Genomic DNA, 21,908 nt, shown 5'->3' with positions numbered 1-21,908 from the left:
CCAGATTTCTTTGAGGTAAGGCTGTTCTTTTCAGTGAAATACACGGACATTAAGGCCTAGCTCCTCTCACACAGATCTAAACCCCCGCAAAGCCCCCAGGACATAGGCCAAGGCATTCATTCGCAGAGTCGAAAAGGGCAGGACTTTTCTTTGCCTGACCCAGCTGCTCCGGAGGGCTGGAAAGCCTTAGCGGACTCCAGCGTCTGTTCCTCACAGGATGGACCCTTCAAACACATAACCAAAGGGGCAGAGTGACTTTTCTTTGTGGAAAAGCAAATACCAGGCTTTCATGTCACACGCCTCCAGTCTCAACTGCCAAAGAGAAAATACCACGGGTCACTGGGGAACGCAGACAATGACGGCACGACCCCGGCATCCAGGGGAGCGGCGGTCTCTCCCTGGATTCAGCCACCACTGCGGTTGACGCTCGCGGACAGCTGGGATCACTTTTCTGGGGTAGTACTTACAACTGGAGAAGATCAGAGGGCAGGAATGTTCGTCCATTGGGAAATTATGGAGCTGCAGCTGGCATTCCGCATTGATGGTGAGCCTGAGGAGAAACCGGACATCAGAGGTGAGCGTCTGCTCTGTCAACTCCAGGCCCCGGTACTGAGGCCCGGCTGAGACAGGCTGTCGTGTCTCATTGGGTAGGGGGTGGCCCGAAATCAAAATATAAACTCTGGAAAGATTTAGGCGGGGGAGGGACGAGAGCCCTTGAGCATCCTTCTGAAAAGGCTACGGGATGTGATGTCCCTCAGTTCAGTCGATTCACTTCAAATGCAGCTGAACAGGAGATATTACAGGAAGCTGATTTCAGCCTACACATTGGATGAAACAGATATTAATCGTTATTGAAACCCTGTCTACCCGAGACTTGTTTTGGAAACGCCCAGAAATGTTTCCCTAAGCCTTCTGAGGGACCAGCTTGCATCACCCAGAGAGTCTAACTCTGTGAAGTCAACAATCGCTAACAGTGGTCAGTCAAATTTATTGAGTGTTTTATAATAATAATAATAATTATGGCATTTGTATGGTATGTGCCAAGAACTCTTCTAAGAGCTGGGATGGATACACGGTAATCAGGTTGTCCCATGTGGCACTCACAGTCTTCATCCCCGTTTTACTAACGAGGTAACTGAGGCCCAGAGAAGTTAACTGACTTGCCCAAGGTCACACAGCAGACAAGTGGCGGAGCCGGGATTAGAATCCACGTCTTCCGACTCCCAAGCCCGGGCTCTTTCCACTAAGCCACGCTGCTTCTCTGTTTACTGAGTGCAGAGCACTGTGCTGAGTACTTGGTAGAGTACGATATAACAGACTTGGTATACGTGTTCCCTGACAACAACGAGTTTACAGTTGAGAAGAAGAGACAGACATTGATCTAAGTAAATAAATTACAGATTTGCATTTATAATGTGACTTGAGGGGTAAATGAAGGGTGCAAAAGCAAGTTCAAAGGTTACACAGAAGGGAGAGGGAGCAGATGAGATGAAGGCTTAGTCAGGGAAAGCCTCTGGAGGAGATATGCCTTCAGTAAGACTTTGAAGTTGAGGAGAATAATAATAATAATAATAATAATAATGTTGGTATTTGTTAAGTGCTTACTATGTGCAGAGCACTGTTCTAAGCGCTGGGGGAGATACAGGGTAATCACGTTGCCCCACATGAGGCTCACAGTTTTAATCCCCATTTTACAGATGAGGTAACTGAGGCACAGAGAAGTTAAGTGACTTGCCCACAGTCACCCAGCTGACAAGTGGCAGAGGCAGGATTTGAACCCATGACCTCTGGCTCCCAAGCCCATGTTCTTTCCACTGAGCCACACTGCTTCTCACTAGGGGTATTTATTAAGCGCTTCCAAAGTGCTGGGGGGATTCAATGTGATCAGGTTGTCCCACGTGAGGCTCACAGTCTTAATCCCCATTTTACGGGTGATGTAACTGAGGCACAGAGAAGTGAAGTGGCTCACTCAAAGTCAGACAGCTGGCAAGCGGCGGGGCCGGGATTAGAACCCATGACCTCTGACTCCCAAGCCCGGACTCTTTCCATTCAGCCTGGAGAAGTGGTTGAGCCTCAGATTTTCAGCTGTAGGGGCTGGGAAGACACTAACCCATGAAGTCATAGGCTTAGCCATGTTTTTCTTGGTGGACAGCTTGGAACTCACATCCCAGCTACAGGAGGAAAAAATTTGAAATTGTTTTTCCCCTTCCATGGACTCACATGCCACTGTTTCCCTCTACCTAGGAAACAGGGTGCGTCACGAGTCAAGGAATTCAGTTTGTCCAGAAAGGATCCCGTGAAATCTTTCCTGAGAGGACGACGGAAGAGAGGAAGAACCTATTCAAATTTCCAGAATGCTCCTGACTGGGTTCTTTTGGGATTTGCTATGGAGCCACTTTTAATTGGCCAAGGAGGGAGGTTTCCGTTCTGCATTTACTTAACCTTTTGTCACCCGAATGGGCACATTCAGAGAAGTTCCAGCGTATCGTGTTTTATGCTGATGTTTCTGGATCTGCTGGCATTTGTTAATGAAGGCTTCAGTGAACCCTCACTCCCCTAGCTGAGAGTGTCAGTTTTCAGAATGGCACGGACACAATCAGCATGGCCAGCTCCAGCAGAGAAGACATTTTACAAAGGACGTCTTGCTGAGCAGAAAATTCCATTTTGGCCGGAATTGTCAACCTCCCATGAATTAAGGAAAAGTGTTAGTTTCCATGCAGTCTTTCTTGCTTATCTTTTATAGACTTGGTCATTCGGGCGGTTAGAGGGCCCGGCCAGGGTCCGTGTAGGATGTCCCTTTGGGTTAACGCAGAGGATCAGAAATCGGGAAAACGTGACTGGCACATTGGCCTATTAGAGGAAAATCAGCGTGAAAATCAGAAGTTGATGAATTCCTCTGCCTCTGCCTTTCGGAACCAGGTCTTTGGGATGAAGCAGCACGGCCTAGTGGATAGAGCACAGGCCTGGGAGTCAGAAGGACCTGAGTTCTAATTCTGGCTCCTCCACCTGTCTGCTGTGGCATCTTGGGCAAGTCACTTCGTTTCTCTGTGCCTTAGCTACCTCATCTGTAAAACGGGGATTAAGACTGCGAGTCCCATGTGGGCCGTGGACTGCGTCCCACCTGATTAGCTTGTATCTACTTCAGCGCTTATCTTGTTGTGGGCAGGGAATGTATCTGTTTATGGTTCTAGCATACTCTCCCTAGTGCTTAGTACAGTGCTTTGCGCACAGTCAGTGCTCAATAAATACGATTGAGTGAATGAATTGAATAAATGATACATAGTAAACGCTAATAGACAAACCAAAAAACACTGGAGTCCCCCACATGGGAAACTGGTGGTTAAGGTCACAGACCCTCATGGTCTTCCTGAGAAGGTCTTTTCTAGCCACTCACCTCTCCCTTAAGTGGTCCCTGCTCTGCCCCAGCTCAGCTGTGAGTCTAGTTGGTGCTGCATGTTTCGTTGAGAGCATGATGATATTTGCTGCGTAGAATGTGCCAAATTATCTGACAACAGCAAGAACATCCATTCTGGGTAGAGAGATTATCTCATGGCGTCTGACGTTTTGGGGTTTACAATCTTGTTGATGGAGATTATCTAAGGCCATATCTGAAATCATATCTACATCTATATCTATCTATATGTACCTAGATATATCTCTATATATTTTTTATTGCTCCTGGGATTTTGGAGTTTATTTTCTGTCTGGGTCTGAGCCTGGCAGGAGCAGAATGAAAGAGGGAAATCATCTTCAAGAAAATAAAAACATGATCTATTTTGACTCTGTTAGATTAAGTTTCTTTATCATGTCGATTCTCCAGTGATTCATTCCCATTCATTCATTCATTCATTCATTCATTCAATAGTATTTATTGAGCGCTTACTATGTGTAGAGCACTGTACTAAGCGCTTGGAATGTACAAATCGGTAACAGAGACAGTCCCTGCCCTTTGACAGGCTTACAGTAGAGCTGGGAAGGTAAAAAACCTTATCTCCACCAGGTCTCCGACAGGTAACTGGGTTTTGGACCTCTGGGTTTGAAGCCTGCTTAGCTGGAAGCTTTAATCCTATGTGGCCTGCGAGGCACATGATGACCCATGGATGATCAATAGTAAGAGGTTTCGGACTCCTTTATTCATCTTCGTCTATGAACGTTTCTGTACCCCAAAGCTTCACTAATGAATCTGGTTTAATGATCTGATTTCACGATGTTCAATTTTCATTTGTCACCTCTCTCACTGTCGAATGGATTATTCTACCGTCCGATTGGAGCTGACGTCACTATTTCGCATCACCACAGAACTGCCGACGCGGATAGCCGAGGCTAATAATCTGAACTTCAACCGTGCTCACCTCAAAGTGTACAAGATTTTCCCATCGTTCCATATCCTCAGGAGTTGGTTGGGTGTGGTAATCCAGTGAGCTTCTGCTGTTTTGGAATTTCGGAAGATAGTGTCTGGTATCCAGATCAATCCAACCATGTTGCTGTTCAGAGTGAGTATTTTCATTGTGCTGTTGAATCGGAGGCGGCTGTCTGTCCAGGTTTGAGCAAAGAATATGTCTATTTGGTATTCCTGGAATGATAGCAAAGAGACATAAAAAAGTAAATAAGCCAGAAAAACAATGTTCTCCCTACTCCAAGCTCCCCTAAAAGACCTGCTGCTTGTGAGAAGAAGCATGGCTGAGTGGATACCGCACAGGCCTGGGAGTCGGGAAGACCTGGATTCTAATCCCTACTCAGCCACTTGTCTGCCGTGTGACCTTGGATAAGTCGCTTAACTTCTCTGTGCCTCAGCTTCCACATCTGTAAAATGGGGATTAAAAGTATGAACCCTATGTGGGACCCTGGACTGTGCCCAACCTGAATATCTTGAATTTCATTCATTTAAATATATTTACTGAGAGCTTACTGTATGCAAAACACTGCACTAAGCGCTTGGGAGAGTACAATGCAACAATAAACAGACTCATTCCCCGCCCACGAGTTTACAGTCAAGAGAGGGGGAGACAGACATTAATATAAATAAATAAATAAGTTTCAGATATGTACATAGGTTCTGTGGGGCCGGGAGGGGAGATCAACAAAGCGAGGAAGTCAGAGTGATGAGGAAGGGAGTGGGAAAAGAGGAAAGGAGGGCTTAGTCTGGAAAGGCCTCTTGGAGGAGATGGGCCTTCAATAAGGCTTTGAAGGGTGGAGAGGGAATGATTGTGTGACGGATTAGCGGAGGGAAGATGTTCCAGGCCAGAGGCAGGATGTGGGCTAGGGGTCGGCAGCGAGATAGAAAAGATTGAGGCATAGTGAGAAAATAAGCATTAGAGGAGCGAAGTGTATGGGCTGGGTTGTATTAGAAGAGTAGCGAGGTGAGGTAGGAGAGGGCAAGGTGATGGACTGCTTTAAAGCCAGTGGTGAGGAGCTTTTATTTGATGCAGAGGTGAATGGGCAGCCACTGGAATTTTCTGAGGAGTGGAAAAACATGTCCTGAACATTTTTGTAGAAAAATGATACGGGCAGCAGAGTGAAGTATGAACTGGAGTGAGAAGCGACAGGACACTGGGAGGTCGGCAAGGAGGCCGATGCAGTAATGCAGATGGGATAAGATGAGCGAGTGTATTAGCACGGTAGCAATTTGGAGGGAGAGAAAAGGGCCGATTTTAGCGGCGTTGTGAAGGTGGGACCGACAGGACTTAGTGATGGATTGAATCTGTGGGTTGGAGTGGATCGAATGAGTTGAGTGAATGTGTAGGTTGCAGCTATAACAGAGCTTAGCATAGTATTGGCCCATAGTCATTGCTTATCAAATATCATAAAAGATAAAAATCATGCTTTTCCTTATCAATTGCCAACATCCCAAGTCATATAAACCCATCAGCCATCTCTAGCACTTAAATACCTCCTCTACTTATCTTTTTACCTAAATCAATGGTATTTATGGAGCACTTATGTGTGCTAAGGGCCTACCTATAAATCCGCTCATGCAACTGTACATTCAGTTACTATTTTCATTTACTCCATTTCTATCGATCAATTTATTGAGAATTTACTCGGTGCAGAGCATTATACTAAGCATGTGGGAGAGTATAGTATAACAGAGACTGAAGACATGTTCCTTGCCCACAAGGAACTTACAATCTAGAGGGAGCTTAGAGTTTAGAGAGAACTGTTTTACATTTGCTTCCTCCAGTAGGATGTAAACACCTTGCAGGCAGAGAATATGTCATTTTCTCACTTAGCTTTCTCCAAGTGCTATGTAATGTGCCCTGGGAAAGGGGCACATTCAATATATTCTATTACTCTTAGAATGACACTTTTTAATACCTATGCCTTTCTCAAAGCTGTCTGTCTATTTCACAGGCCTTCTCACCTCTTCTTGATCAGTTTTTCTATTACATATCGAAAACGCCTCATTCCCTATCCCACAGTGTGTTCAGTCTTGCAGTGTGCTCTCTTTTGCTCCAAGAGGCCCCGTGAAATGATCTGTTTGCTCCTCCTTCCCTGCCCCCACTCCTCAAAGATCTCCAGAGGTTGCCTATCGACCATCGAATCGAGCAAAAACTTCTCACTATTGGCTTCAAAACTCTCCATCACCTTGCCCCTTCCTACCTCAGCTCCTTTCTCTCCTTTTACAGCCCAGCCGACACACTCCGCTCCTCTCCTGCTAACCTACTCACTGTGCCTCGCTCTCGCCTGTCCCGCCGTTGACCCCTGGCCCACATCCTACCTCTGGCCTGGAATGCCTTCCCTCCTCATATCCTTCAAGCTAGCACACTTCCCCCTTCCCAGCCCTACTGAAGGCTCACCTCCTCCAGGAGACCTTCCCAGACTGACCCTCCCTTTTCCTCTGCTCCTCCTCCCCTCCTCATCACCCCTACTCCCTCTCTCTGCTCTGGCCCCCGCCCGGCCCCACAACACTTGTGTATATATGTACATATTTATTATTCTTTTTATTTTATTAATGATAAATATACATAATTCTATTGATTTATATTGATGCTATTGATGCCTTTCTACTTGTTTTGTTTCCGGTCTCCCCGCTTCTAGACTGTGAGCCCAATGTTGGGTAGGGATTGTCTCTATTGCCAAATTGTACTTTCCAACCACTTAGTACAGTATTCTGCACACAGTAAGTGCTTAATAAATATGATTGAATGAATGAATGAATGAAAGCTTATCATACCCTTAAAACATCCAGGTCACCCAGCCAAGGCCAACAGGATGTGGGTTCGGGCTCTGTCGAGAGAGGAGACTTTTACTGACCAAAAGCTCCTGAAAATCCTACCTACTTTAGGCCCCAAAAGATTCCAGATGATGGAAAAATGGATATGCCGCACAAAATTAACCCCAATTTTAAGACACCGCAGCTCACTTTACTGCTTCTATGATATCGCTGCCATAAAAATCAAAAGCCTCCATGGACTGAGCATCTAGCGGTAAGTTGGATAAACTCTACTTTGCAGAACTGTTATTTCTCCATGTACATCATTACCTTTAATTGGATGAACTCTGTCTGACCTGCTCATCATGTACTTCAGTCCCCCAGGTCACAGTAATCTGTTTTCCCAAGTGAATTTTACAAGACTGGCCTCATCAGGCCAGAAGATGGTTGGTAGGTTCAATCGGGAGTCCAGTTCCCTCTCTCCCGGCCTTCTCCAAAACAGCCATCTTTGGCAAGCTCATTTTTGCTGGCCCGTCGGGTCTCCCCAGCTCCTCCTGCTTTGTTCTATCATCGGGGATGGAAAAGCCAGGATGGTGGGAAGCGGTGTGGAATAGCCAGTAAGAGAGCTGATGAGAGTGCCTGGCTTGAGGACTCCCTAGTGGCAAGGGGCAGGGTCATGAATGCCAAGGCCCTTATCCCTCATAATAATAACTGGTGTATTTGTCAAGCATTTGCTACATGCCAGGCCCTGTGCTAAGCACTAGGGTAGATACAAGATAATAAGGTCACCCACAGTCCCTGTCCCACATAGGGCTCACTGACTAAATAAGAGGGAGACCAGGACCTGCCTGAATGAGCACCACTGCCCACCCAATCCTGGACGAAGGACCACCGGGACAGCTAATGGGACTCCAGCGGGTCAGTTTCCACCGGGTTGGCCTCCGGGGGGTCGGCCTCCACCTGATCGGCCTCCAGTGGGTCGGCCTCCAGTGGTCTGACCTCGATCGGGTCGGCTTCCGGCAGGTCAGACTCCAGCAAAGTGGCCTCCATCATATAATGAGGTGTCCACCCCCTTGATCCTATTTATCGGGATTATGATGTTTCGTTTTTGTCCGTCTGTCTCCCCCGATTAGACTGTGAGCCCGTCATTGGGCAGGGATTGTCTCTCTCTGTTGCCGAATTGTACATTCCAAGCGCTTAGTACAGTGCTCTGCACTTAGTAAGCGCTCAATAAATACTATTGAATGAATGAATGAATCGGCCTGCGGCAAGTCGACCTCCAGATTGTCGGACTCCAGCGGCACTTTCCGTTTCTGCGGCAAACCAAAATTGCCCCAGGGCAGGATGTAGGGAGAGCAGGGGTCTCTCCAGGGTGGTCTGCACCTCTACTTTTGCTCTTTGAATGAGTAGGATGGGACCTCCGATGATGCTGATGATGATGGTATTTGTTAAGCTGACTATGGGTCAAACACTGTTCTAAGCGCTGGGGTGGATAAAAGCTAATCAGCTTGGACGCAGTCCCTGTCCCACATGGGGCTCACAGTCTTAATCCCCTTTCTACAGAGGAGGGAACCGAGACACAGAGAAGTGAAGTGACTTGCTCAAGGTCACACAGCAGACAAGTGGCAAAGTCAGGATTAGAACCCATATCCTTCAGACTTCCAGACCCGGTTTTTATCGACTAGGCCATGATCTGTCTTGGCACTGGGATCTGTAGTTTTCCCAACTCCCTCCCAGTGTTTCAGGATGAGCTAAAGTAGCTCTCACTGCAGTTGTGAATTCCCACCTCTTCCCTCCTGCCCACAACGCTTGTCCCACTATGGATCCATTTCTGCATCAGCCCATCTATCAATCAAGTTTCTAAAAAAATTGAATCGTGTTCTCCCAATTTGAACTGATGGAACCATTTTTCATGATGCCTTTTTGAATATAGGCCACACTTGACATCATTCATGAGTATCAGTGAAGTGATCATTAGTGAGCCAGGTTTACAAATAATTTATTAGAAAGCAATGTATTGAATTAAAAAGTGACAGGTGAACATGAATAGGTACCGATTTCATCGTTTCAAATGTTTCTGTTTTTCCAAATCGAAATTCCTAACCGACGTGTGCGAATCACTTGAGGGCTTTATGATTGCTAAATCATGAATTACTGCACTGTGTGGAAGAAACTGGAGCAATAGAGGGAAAATCATGATAATCATGATTATACATATGGTGCTCTTGTTCAGCAGCTTTTGTGGAGAAAATGATCGCATTTCTCCCGTTCCTTTAAGGGAAACAGCTCAAAACTGAGATGCTGAGTGGCCTAGGAGAAAAAACCCGGGCCTGGGAGTCAGAGGACCTGGGTTCTAAACCCAGCCCCACCGCTCATCTGCTGTGTGAACTTGGGCAGGTCATTTCACTTCTCTGTGCTTCAGTTCCTACATCTAAAAAATGGGGATTCAATAGCTGTTCTCCTTCCTACTTAGAGCATGAGCCCCACAGGGGACCCGATTATCGTGTATCTACTTCAGTACTTAGTACAATCCTTGGTTTAGCAAGCACTTAAAACCCACGATTATTATCATCGTCATTTTATTAGTAGTAGTATTTCATCATTGAAAATTTTTCTGTTTTTGCAAATCTAAATTCCTGACTGATGTGTACGAACCACTTGAGGGCTTTATGATTGCTACATCATGAATTAGTGCACTGTGTGGAAGGAACTGGAGCAATAGAGGGAAAATCATGATAATCATGATTAGACATATGGTGCTCTTGTTCGGCAGCTTCTGGGGAGAATATGATTGCCTTCCTCTGGTTCTCTAAAGGTAAACAGCTCAAAACTGAAAAGCAACATGGCCTAGTGGAAAGAGGACAGACCTAGCTACTCGGTTCTAATTCTGCCTCCACCGCTTGTCTGCTGTGTGACTTGGGGAACGTCACTTAAATCCTCTGTGCCTTAGTGACCTCATCTATAAAATGGAGATTAAGTCTGTGAGCCCCATGAGGGACATGGACGGGGTACAACCTGATGATCTTGTATCTACTTCAGTGCTTAGTATCGTGCCTGGAACATAATCAATCAATCATTCAATCAGTGATGTTTACCTAGTGCTTCTATGTGCAGAGCACATAAGTCCTTGGGGAAATACAATAATAATAATTTTGGTATTTCTTAAGCACTTATTATGTGCCAAACACTGTTCTAAGTGCTGGGGTAGATACAGAGTAATCAGGTTGTCCCACGTGGGGCTCGCAGTCTTAATCCCCACTTTATAGATGAGGTAATCGAGGCACCGAGAAGTTAAGTGATTTGCCCAAAGTCACACAGTGACAAGTGGCGGAGATGGGATTAGAACCCATGACCTCTGACTCCCAAGCCCATGCTCTTTCCACTAAACCATGCTGCTTCATGGAGTTATCAGACGCATTCCCTGAGTACAGTGAGTTTATAGTCTAGAGGGGGAGACAGATGTTAATATGAATAAGTAATTTATTTATATATATATAAAATATATATACACTATATATATATATGATAAGTAGCTCATAATACATAAAAAGCATTTAACAAATACCATTCAAAATAAATATTCAATCTCCCCTACCCCACCTCTCCCCCAATAAGCACTTTATCTTATTGGATCCTGTTTTCAGGACACATCACCAGAAGCCTCCTAGAACCCCATGGCCAATCGCTCTGAGAGCATCGGGGTGGTGGTCGAAGCTGGGGAGGTTTTGAGGAAAGGTCAGAGCATGAGGGGAGAGAGTATGCACACATCTGGTCTGGAATAATCAGCCATTCCCACTTCTTGGATGTCTTCTTTCTTGAAGCAAATATTAGGGGATGTTTTCTGTTCTAATAAGGCGCAGAATTTTACTTTCTAAAGAGGATTTTTATCAAGTGACAGGCTTAGTCACCTTCCAGTGATACTTGAGCCTGTCCTTCCTGCCACTTAATGGCTTTCAGGCAGATCTTTTTTTTTAAATGCTTTGCTTTCATTTGTGCACTGTTAATGTGAGTCTCAGTCAAAAACAGTAAACCGTATACAAATTGAATCCATACAACAGGAATCAATAAATCAATGATATCTAATGAGAGTTTAATGTGTACAGAGCACAGTACTAAGTACTGGTGAGAGTATAGTACAATAAAAAGATTAGTTAAGTTGTGCATCCTCAAGAAGCTTACAGTATCAGGGGAGACTGATATTAAAATAAATTACAGGTATGGAAAGGAGTAGAGTAATAGTATGTGTTCATAGTACTGTGAGGAGGGGAGTGTGGTGAGTCCTCAACTGTCTGAGGGATACAAAGCCAAGTGGATAGGTGGGACTGCAAATAGGTGGGGAGATTAAAGACTATCCAGGGAAGGCTTCCTGGAGGACGTGTGTTTTTAGTAAAAATTTGCAAGTGGGGAGGGAGGTGCTCTGTTGAATACGAGAAGCAGTGTGGCCTCGTGAAAAGAGCCCAGGCCTGCAAATCAGAAGATCTGGGTTCTAATCTCAGCTCCACCTCTTGTCTATTGTGTGATCTTGGTGAAGAGAAGCAGCGTGGCTCAGTGGAAAGAGCCCAGGCTTGGGAGTCAGAGGTCATGGATTCGAATACCGGCTCTGCCGCTTGTCAGCTGGGTTAATGTGGGCAAGTCACCTCACTTCTCTGGGCCTCAGTTACCTCATCTATAAAATGGCGGTGAAGACTGTGAGCCTCATGTGGGACAACCTGATTATCCTATATCTACCCCAGCTCTTAGAACAGTGCTCTGCACATAGTAAGTGCTTAACAAATACCAACGTTATTATTATTTCACTTGCCAGTGCCTCAGTTCCCTCCTCTGCAAAATGGGGATTCAATACCTATTCTCCCTCCTACTTAGACTTTGATTCCCCTGTGGGACCTGTTTATCTTCTATCTACTCCAGCGCTTAGTATAGTCCTTGATTTAACAAGCACTGAAGTCCCACAAATGTAATTACTATTATTATTATAATTGTTATTATGTGAAGGGGAGAGAGTTCCAGGCATGAGGATAGATCCAGGCCAGGAGTCAAAGGTGAGAGAGGAGGGCCATAAGCAAGGTAAGACTTTCCCTTTTTACGTGACTTCCTACTGGCCTAATCCAGAAAGAGAGGCTTCTGGAGAATCGGGGTTTCTCTGGCTTGTGACTTTCTGGCTACTGTGGAGGAGAGGCTGGACATCTGAGATCTTCTCTCCTTCAACTTCACTCTCTAGAGGAGTCATCTGCCTATCGTGACCCCTCTGACCCCTCTGATAACTCATTCATTCATTGAGTCGTAATTATTAAGCACTTCCTGTGTGCAGAGCACTGGACTAAGCCCTTGGGAAAGTACAATACAACAATAAACGGTGACATTCCCAGCCCACAGTGAGCTCAGACTTTCCCCAGAAAGTAGGCACTCGCAGTGCCTGCCCTGGTCGGGTTGGAGACGGTAACTTAGAACTTGGGTGAGACTGAGACATTGGAGGAATCCATGTACTGTCTTCAACGATGGCCTTGCTGCTGTTGAAGTCTCAGATATTTCCTTCTAGGTGCACCCATTCTTCCCAGCCCAATCCTGACCAGTCAATCAGTGGTCTTTATTATGATTATTATCATTATTATGGTCACTGTTAAGCGCTTACTATGTGCCAAGTGCTGTTCTAAGCACTGGGGTAAATACTGGGTAATCAGGTTGTCCCCTGTGGGACTCACAGTCTTAAACCCCATTTTACAAATGAGGTAATTGAGGCACAGATAAGTTAAATGGCTTGCCCAGAGTCACACAGGAGACAAGTGGCAGACCCGGGACTAGAACCCACGTCCTCTGACTCCCAAGCCCGTGCTCTTTCGACTAAGCCATGCTGCTTCTGTGTGCAGAGCGCTGAGCTAAACGCTTGGGAGAGTATGCATCCTGCTTTACATTGGATGGAAATGTCAATACAATTTGAACACTCTGAGTTCAACCCATGTCCAAGGAGACAAGGGGACTGGGCGAGAGATTATGAATGGTTCTTCCCAAACCCTCTCGACTACTGCAAAACAAGTTAAAATCAAGTCCTGATAGGAACAGGGCTTCCCCCTACCCCGACAACCACTTGTGTCTGGGTAAAGTTTACCTTTAGTGGAAAAGGGCCAGAGAAGGAGCTCACGAACAAAGTGAGCAAACGTGTCCTCTCAAATACACTCAGGGAAATGGTCTCAACACTGGCAGCCTCATGTTTGAATCAAGGAGCGACCCGTTAACGGACGATCGTTGAGGAATCCATCTGCTTCTCCCCAAATTCCACACCTTACTAGGGTTCCATTTTTAATAATCACCCGATCTCTCAGTCACTTTCCTCCGAGGATCAAAACCCACCTAGCCAGATTGGTCAATGGTATCTATTAAGCACTTATTGTGTTCAAAGCACTTGGGAAAATCCAATACTGCCGAGTTGGTAGACGCGCGTTCCCTGCCCGTGATGAGTCTACGGTCTAGAGGGAAAAAAGTAGATAATGCTAATTATGATAATTGTGGTATTTATTAAGTGCTTACACTGGAGTAGATAGAATCAGGTCAGATACAGTTCCTGTCTCACATGGGACTTATAGTTTAAGAGATTTGACATTTAAGAGATAGTTTGGGAAACAAGTAAGGGTCAAGTCTCCACAGAGCAGAGGTGAATTTCAGGTGTTTACGCTCAGCAGGGTGTAAGCCTGCTACAGTGAAGGATGTCCAGGCCAAGCACTGGGGTAACTCACCTCCTCCAAGAGGCCTTCCCAGACTGAGCTCCTCTTCTCCCTCTACTCCCTCTACCACCCCCCCTTCATCTCTCCGCAGCTTAACCCTCTTTTCCCCCCATTTCCCTCTGCTCCTCCCCCTCTCCCCATCCCCTCAGCACTGTACTCGTCTGCTCAACTGTATATATTTTCTTTACCCTATTTATTTTGTTAATGAATTGTACATCGCCTCGATTCTATTTGGTTGCCATTGTTTTTACGAGATGTTCTCCCCCTTGACTCTATTTATTGCCATTGTTCTCGTCTGTCTGTGTCCCCCGATTAGACCGTAAGCCCGTCAAACGGCAGGGACTGTCTCTATCTGTTGCCGACTTGTTCATTCCAAGCGCTTAGTACAGTGCTCTGCACATAGTAAGTGCTCAATAAATACTATTGAATGAATTGAATGAATGGGTAGATTCAGATACTCTCTCCATCCCACATGCATCCTACCCCGTTTTCTTCCCAAGCTCGAATCGAAATCCTGAGCTTGTCAAATGCCCAAGTTTTCAACTCTCCATTCATTTTCGAGGTGACCAGAGCACACCGTCCTAGCTGGTAATGGTTAGTAAGATTTGCCAGTTGTCTGCTGTGTGACCTTGGGCAAATCTCTTCACTCCTCTTTACCTCAGTTACCTCATCTGTAAAATGGGGATTAAGACTGAATACCGTGTAGGACAGGGACTGTGTCCACCTGATTTGCTTGTATCCACTCCAGCGCCTGGTACATAGTAAGCACTTAACAAATGCCAATTGTATTATTATTTCTCTTGACATCTCTAACATCTCTAGTGGCAAAATTCCTTCACTTTAAGTCAACAATTTCTCCATTTTTATACAATTTAATGAGGAGAGCTGTAACCCATACAAAGCTAAAGTTACCATCTGCCATTTTGCTTCAAAGCCCCCATTTAACTATTCCTAAAATAAAAATGAGGCGAAGGTTATTAAAAACTCTCCTGGGGAAATTAAAGGAATGTAAGAATTTGATTAACAACCAAAATCTTTCAGAAATATCACAGAATAATATATGATTGAAACCATGTAGATACTAGGTTTTTGAAAGTCGTGATCAGTCTTTTGGCAAAAATCCTAAAATTTCCAGAAAAGTTTTCTCCAATTGGCATCATCATCCATCAACCTAAATTTTGTCAGGAAGTAGAGTTCAACTCCCTGGTGCACCTTTTCTCTTCAGCTTCCATTCTTCTTCTAAAGGACATTGTGCAGATTACTCAATGAATGTGAGAAATGTTTGGAAATACTAAGAGGAACAGCAGATCAAATCTATTATGTTGTGATCACACCACTGGAAAACTATCCCCACCGCTTTCCTTCAAACCAGTCCTCTCCCAATCAAATCAATCAATCAATCTATCCATAATGCTTATTGAGGGCTTCCTCTCCGATGAGCCCTGTCCTATGTGCTTAGGAGAGCACAATAAAATCAGTTAACATTATCTCTTCTATCAAGAATCTTATGTTAGAGTGGGAGATGGACACCACAATAACTTACGGGATAGAAAAGGTATTGTGTATAAATATACGCACAGAAATGCTGTTGGGATGGATATGGGATAAATATCTAAGTGCTTAGGGGGTACGGAGTGAAGAGAAACAACATGGCATAGTGGAAAGAGCATGGCTTGGAAGTCAGAGGACCCGGATTCTAATCCCAGCTCCTCCACTTGTCTGCTGTGTGACCTTGGGTAAATCACTTTACTTCTCTGTGACTCAGGTACTTTAACTGTAAAATGGAGATTAAGACTGTAAGCTCCATGTGGGACACAGACCATTACCAACCTGATTTGCTTGTATCCAGCCCAGTGCTCGGTACATTTATTCATTCATTCAATCAATCGTACTCAATAATAATGTTGGTATTTGTTAAGTGCTTACTGTGTGCAGAGCACTGTTCTAAGCACTGGGGGAGATACAGGGTAATCAGGTTGTCCCACATGAGGCTCACAGTTAATCCCCATTTTACAGATGAGGGAACTGAGGCCCGGAGAAGTTAAGTGACTTGCCCACAGTCACACAACTGACAAGTGGCAGAGCCGGGAGTCGAACTCATGACCTCTGACTCCGAAGCCCAGGCTCTTTTCCACTGAGCCACGCTGCTTCCCATTTACTGAGTGCTTACTATGTGCAGAGCACTCTACTAAGTGCTTGGGAAAGTACAACACAACAAAAAGCAGTGACATTCCCTGCCCACGATGAGCTTACAGTCTAGAGGTGGGAAGAAAGAAATCAATACAAATAAATAAAATTATAGATATGAATTTAAATGCTGTGGGGCTGGGAGGGGGAAGAGCAAAGAGAACAAGTCAGGGTGATGCAGAAGGGAATGTGAGATGAGGAAAAATGGAGATTAGTCTGGGAAGGACTTCAGGAGGAGATGTGGGACAGGGACTTTGAATAGGGGGAGAGTAATTGTCTGTCACATTTGAGGAGGAAGGGTATTCCAGGCCAGAGGCTAGTGGTCAGTGGCGAGACAGGTGAGTTTGAGGCTCATTGAGTAGATTAGGACTAGAGAAACGAAGTGTGAGGGCTGGGCTGTAGGAGAAAAGCAAGGTGAGGCAGTTAGGAGGGGACAAGGGGATGGAGTGCTTTAAAACCAATTGTGAGAAGTTTTTGTTTGATATGGAGGTGGATGGGCAACCAATGGATTTTTTTGAGGAGGGGGGTGACTAGACTTGAACGTTCTTGTAGAAAACTGATCCAGGCAGCAGAGGGAAGTATGGACTGAAGGGGGAGAGACAAGAGGCTGGGAGGTCAGCAAGGAGGCTGGTAGAGTAATCCAGGCAGGATAGGATGAGTGACGGTATTAACGTGATAGCAGTTTGGATGGAGAGGGAAGGGCAGATTTTAGTGATGTTGTGAAGGCGAGACTGACAGGATTTGGTGAGAGATTGAAAATGTGGATTGAATGACAGAGAAGTCAAGGATAACGCCCAGTAACCTTATGTACAGGTTTGTGAGACGGGAAGGATGGTGGTGCCGTTTACAGTGATGGGAAAGCCAGAGGGAGGACAGGGTTTGGGTGGGAAGATAAGGAGCTCTGTTTTGAACATGTTAAGTTTGAGGTGGCAGAAGGACATCCAGGTAGAGATGTCTTAAAGGCAGGAGGAGATGCGAGACTGGAGAGAAGGAAAGAGATCAGGGCTGGAGAGGTAGATTTGGTTATCATCTGCATAGAGGCGGTAGTTGAAGCCTTGGGAGCGAATGAGTTCTCCAAGGGAGCGGGTGTAGATGGAGAATCGAAGGGGACTCGAACTGAACCTTGAGGGAATCCCGCATTTAAGGGGGTGGGAAGCAGAGGAGGAGCCTGCACAGAAGACTGAGAATAAATGGCCTGAGAGATAAGACAGACAGAGAGAGGACAGAATCCGTGAAACCAAGGTTGGATAATGTTTCCAGGAGACGAGGGTGCTCTACAGTGTCAGGCAGCTGACAGGTGGAGGAGGATTAGTATGGAGAAGAGGCCGTTATATTTGGCAAGAAGGAGATCAATGGTGACTTTGAGAGGGCGGTTTCTGTGGAGTGAAGGGGGCGGGACATCAGACTGGACGGGGGCAAGGAGAGAATTGGAGAAGAGGAATTAGAGACAGTGGGTGTAGACAAGTTGTTGAAGGGGTTTGAGGGAGATGGGGTGATAACTGGAGGGAGATGTGAGGTCAAGGGAGGGGTTTTTAAGGATAGGGGAGACATGGACATGTTTGAAAGCAGTGGGGAAGAAGCCGTTGGAGAGTGGTTGAAGATGGCTGTTGAGGCAAGAAGGAAGAGGAGGAGAGTTTTGATGAGGTGTGAAGGAATAGGCTCCGATACGCATTTGGAGAGGGTTAACTTTTCAACCCACATATTCGGTATCACCAAATCCTGTCGGTTCTACCTTCTCAACATCCCGAAACATCTACTTTTCCTCTGCATCCATCCAACAACCAGATTAATTCACTCACTTATCTTGTTTTGGATACTGCTTGAGTCCCCTTGCTGAACTCCCAACTTCCAGCCTCTACCCACTCCGGTTCATGCTTCATTCTGCTGTTTGGATGAGTTTTATTTGTTAAAAACTGTTCAGTCCAGGGTTTCCTACTCTTCAAGAACCTTCCAGTGGTTGCCCATCCATCTCGGCAACAAACAGAAACTTCCGACTACAGGCTCCGAAGTACTCAATTACCTTATCCACTCCTATCTCACCTCATCTATTTCCTCCTATACCCTAGGACACTCACTTCGCTCCTCTAATGCCACAACCTACTCACATAGATCTGGCCACCGACCCCTCGCCCACATCCTGTCTCTGGCCTCGAACTCCTTCCACCTTCATAATTGACAGACCGTCACTCTCCCCTCCTTCAGAGCTTTATTAAAATCCTATCTCCTCCCAAAGGCCTTCTCTGACTAAATCCCACTCCCTACTCCCTCTCTCTTTCGAGTCACCCTTGCACCTGGATTTATATCCTTTATTCTCCCCATTTTCAATTCCACAGGACTTTTGTACATATCCATAATTTCTTCATATTATGTCGGCCTGCCCCTCTAGACTGTAAGCTCCTTGTCGGTAGGGAACATGTCTACCGACTCTTGTTTTATTGTACTCCCCCAGCCACTTAATACATTGCTCTGCATATAGTTAGTGCTCAGGAAATTTTGACAGTGCAATAGCACTGACAGACTCGGCCCTGCGCAGAAGTAGCTTAGATCATACAGTCTCTTCCTGGAAGACATGCGATTTTAGTAGGGCTTTGAATATGGGGAGCGTGGTGGTTTTCTGCTAAGAAGCAAATGGGTGTTCCATCTTTGTTAGTGTGTGATTGTTACAGAATGGAGCTGCATCAGCTTCACGTGAAAATTGATGTCTCTGAGGATCACTGCTAATAATGGAGATGAGAGGAGGAAGGAGAGAAAGGGGTCAAACTCTTCCTTAAATATAACTCTGGCGCTTTGATCAAGGTGAATGTTGTTAACAATTAGCAGCAGCAGGTGGTGTAGGCCCAAGGTGTAGTTTTCATCCCTGAAAATTGGTCCTCAGAATTGAATTTACCTTGACTGACCCTTTCTCCACCACCAAACGAGTTAAACAAGGCCGTGTAGCCCACACTGCCTGGTCGATGAATTCTAGGTTGCCACGCTTGATATTTTGATGGATGAGAAAAAACTTGCAATCCACCACAAAACTCAACTCGGCAAGCTGCTGGCATCATCCAGGAGCTGGGGTATTTTTTAACAGTTATCCCCTTGAAGCAAATGCCTCCGTAGCATTAATCCAGCTCTTTGGACCAACGGTTAACCTAGAAAAATCAAATAAAGTCCCAGGCTGCTGCCCCAAGAAAACTCGAATGCATGGCCAAAGATTTTCATTGGCAACACAAACCTTACTGAGTCGGAGAATTCTATGTCTTAGATCGTTGCATTGTCCAACAGTGCATGGGGAGACAGAGAAAATGCATCAAAGACGGGGTGTCCTAAGGGAGACTGATAAATTGAGACTGAAGATCCCAGGGTGGAAGCTTTGCAAAACTGTGAACGAATCCTACGTCATATAGACTGTTGGTGTTGAAAGTCCTCCAGAACACACATCTCATTTATCAGGTCATTTTACCGAGTGCATCACACCCAACGAGACAAGATGGAAAAAGAGTAAACAGTACCAGATAGGTCTCAAAACTTAAATTTCACCCTCCTATTGTATCTGTCTCCCGTCCTTTCTCCCCTCTTAAACTTTTAGATTTTGCGTCGCACAGAGGACAGAGAATGTGTTTAATTCCCACTTTCATATTCCCTCCTAGAACTTACTACAATGTCATAATAATGTTGGTATTTGTTAAGCGCTTACTATGTGCAGAGCACTGTTCTAAGCACTGGGGGAGATACAGGGTAATCAGGTTGTCCCACGTGAGGCTCACAGTCTTAATCCCCATTTTACAGATGAGGTAACTGAGGCCCAGAGAAGTGAAGTGACTTGCCCACAGTCACACAACTGACAAGTGGCAGAGCCGGGATTCGAACCCATGACCTCTGACTCCCAAGCCTGTACTCCTTCCACTGAGCCACGCTGCTTCCCGTACACAGTGAGTGTTTACTACATCCTATTACTACTCCCAGTAAGTTAGATGGATTCATATCAATGAAAAATGCTGCAAATGATGTATGATCCAAAGGTGGAAGTAAAGCACATTCATTTGGAAATGTAACGAACTTTAATCAGTGCCCGATATCTGCCCTCACCTACTTAGCCTGTGAGTACCCTGTTTGTTCTTTCAGTAGTAATTATTAAGTGTCTACTGAGTGCAAATCGTTTACACTAAGCAATGTGAACAAAGTACGAGCTCGAATTGGATATGGTCCCTGATCCCCCCGGGTCTTACAATCTAAGAACAAGTTGGGAAAGAGAAGCAGTGTGGCCTAGTGGAAACAGAAGAGTGAGTTATTAATCAGTTGTATTTATTGAGTGCTTACTGCGTGCAGAGCACTGTACTAAGCTCTTGGGAGAGTAGGATATTACAGAGTCGGTCCGCTATCTCGACTTCTGCTTCTCCGACCCTTTCGCCCCCCACGCTTCCCGTTCCTTTGTTTTAATCCTCCCATTAAGGCCCCCCCTTCGATTTGAAGGAGCCCCCTACGTTGATTTTGGTGAGCTCCCCCGTCCAATGGGGGGATTCCCCCACCCCGTCGATTTTGGGGAGTCAGAGGATGTAGGTTCTAATCCCAGCTCCGCCACCTGTCTGCTGTGTGACCTTAGGCAATTCTCTCAACTTCTCTGTGCCTCAGTTACCTCATCTATAAAATGGGGATTAAGTCTTTGAGCCCCACATGGGAAAACCTGATTACCTTGTGTCCACCCCAGTGCTTAGAACGGTGCTTGACATATTGTCTTATGCCATCAAGTCGTTTCCGACCCTTAGTGACACCACGGACACTTCTCTCCCAGAACGCCCCGCTTTCCACCTGCAGTCGTTCCAGTAGTATATCCACAGAGTTTTCTTGGTAAAAATATGGAAGTGGTTCTACGGAAGTGGTCTCTGCCCTCGACTCTCCCCCATGCCACTGCTGCCCAGCATGGGTGAGTTTTGACTTGTAGCGGATTGTCTTCCACTCGTTATCCACTGGCCAAGCTAGGAATGGAACGGGTAGGCCTCTGCTTGACTCTCCCTCCCACACCCAAAACTGGTAGAGTACTGGAAACTCTCCAAGTGCGACCCTGAGAGGGGACTTGACATATAGTAAACGCTTAACAAATACGGTAATTTTTATTATTGTTATTCTTATGTTCCCTGCCCACTATAAACTTAGTCTCTGAGAATCTGGAGACCTGTGTTCTAATCCAAGTTCCCACTCTTTGACTCCTCTGCGACCTAGGGCAAGTTACTTAAAAGCTCTGTACCTCCTTCCCTCATTTGTTAAATGGGGATTAAATACCTCTTTTCACTACCCAGGAGTTCCATTTGAACAGGGACTGTGTCTGTCCTGATTATAATCATCAATATCATGATAATAATTACAGTGGAATTTGTTAAGTGCTTTCTATGTGCCCAGCATGAGACAGCCTGGTCAGACATAGTTCCCGTGCCACATGGACACCACGGTTTGAGGGGGGTCCATAGTAAGTGTTTACCAATTATCACTATTGTTTTTAGATGAAGCAATAAAAACCCAAAAGGCAGGCAAAGGGATGAATGTAAAAAGAGCAGTGGAGCACTGAAATACAAGGAATGAGGGATCTCATGGCTCCTTGCAGCCCAGCGCCAAAATCTTTCCCGCATTCTGAAAGTTAAGAAGGGAAGCTATGGCTGCTTCTTTTCTCTGCCATGCGGGAGCGGGGACTGATGGGATGTTCCCGTGGCCTTCTAGAAGACAGATTTTTCTCCTAGGCAGTCTATCTTGGTCTGGCAGAGAAGGAAAGTAACTATGTTTAGTGAAACTATCCCTCATTTAGCCCAGCACAGGGTAATGCCTTTAGCAACTAACCATCCCAAAGCCCCAATCTGTGCCTAAGCTATTTTATTCAT

At 45.6% G+C, this 21,908-nt stretch overlaps 1 protein-coding gene and 1 non-coding gene across 5 annotated transcripts in view; both read right to left on the bottom strand.

Moving 5' to 3' along the window:
- GABRG3 (gamma-aminobutyric acid type A receptor subunit gamma3) overlaps positions 1 to 21,908 on the bottom strand; it is a 437,607-nt gene that overhangs the window by 181,494 nt on the left and 234,205 nt on the right. For 3 of the 4 annotated variants that reach the window (XM_029046704.2, XM_029046705.2, XM_039914661.1), the window contains 2 exons: positions 4,353 to 4,573; positions 468 to 550 (listed from right to left, as the gene is read on the bottom strand). In XM_029046704.2, coding sequence (XP_028902537.1) covers positions 468 to 550; positions 4,353 to 4,573 — 304 coding nt within the window. Of the gene's footprint in view, positions 1 to 467; positions 551 to 4,352; positions 4,574 to 13,256; positions 13,348 to 21,908 lie in introns of those variants that run through there. The other variant, XM_039914662.1, reaches the window with a different exon arrangement.
- On the bottom strand, positions 20,973 to 21,110 carry LOC114805524. Its single transcript, XR_003753497.1, has one exon. It is a non-coding gene; the product is annotated as a small nucleolar RNA SNORA7 (small nucleolar RNA).

The sequence above is a fragment of the Ornithorhynchus anatinus genome, chromosome 18 (assembly GCF_004115215.2).
Source record: "Ornithorhynchus anatinus isolate Pmale09 chromosome 18, mOrnAna1.pri.v4, whole genome shotgun sequence".
NCBI lineage: Eukaryota > Metazoa > Chordata > Mammalia > Monotremata > Ornithorhynchidae > Ornithorhynchus > Ornithorhynchus anatinus.
This window is presented reverse-complemented; position numbering and strand designations above follow the sequence as displayed.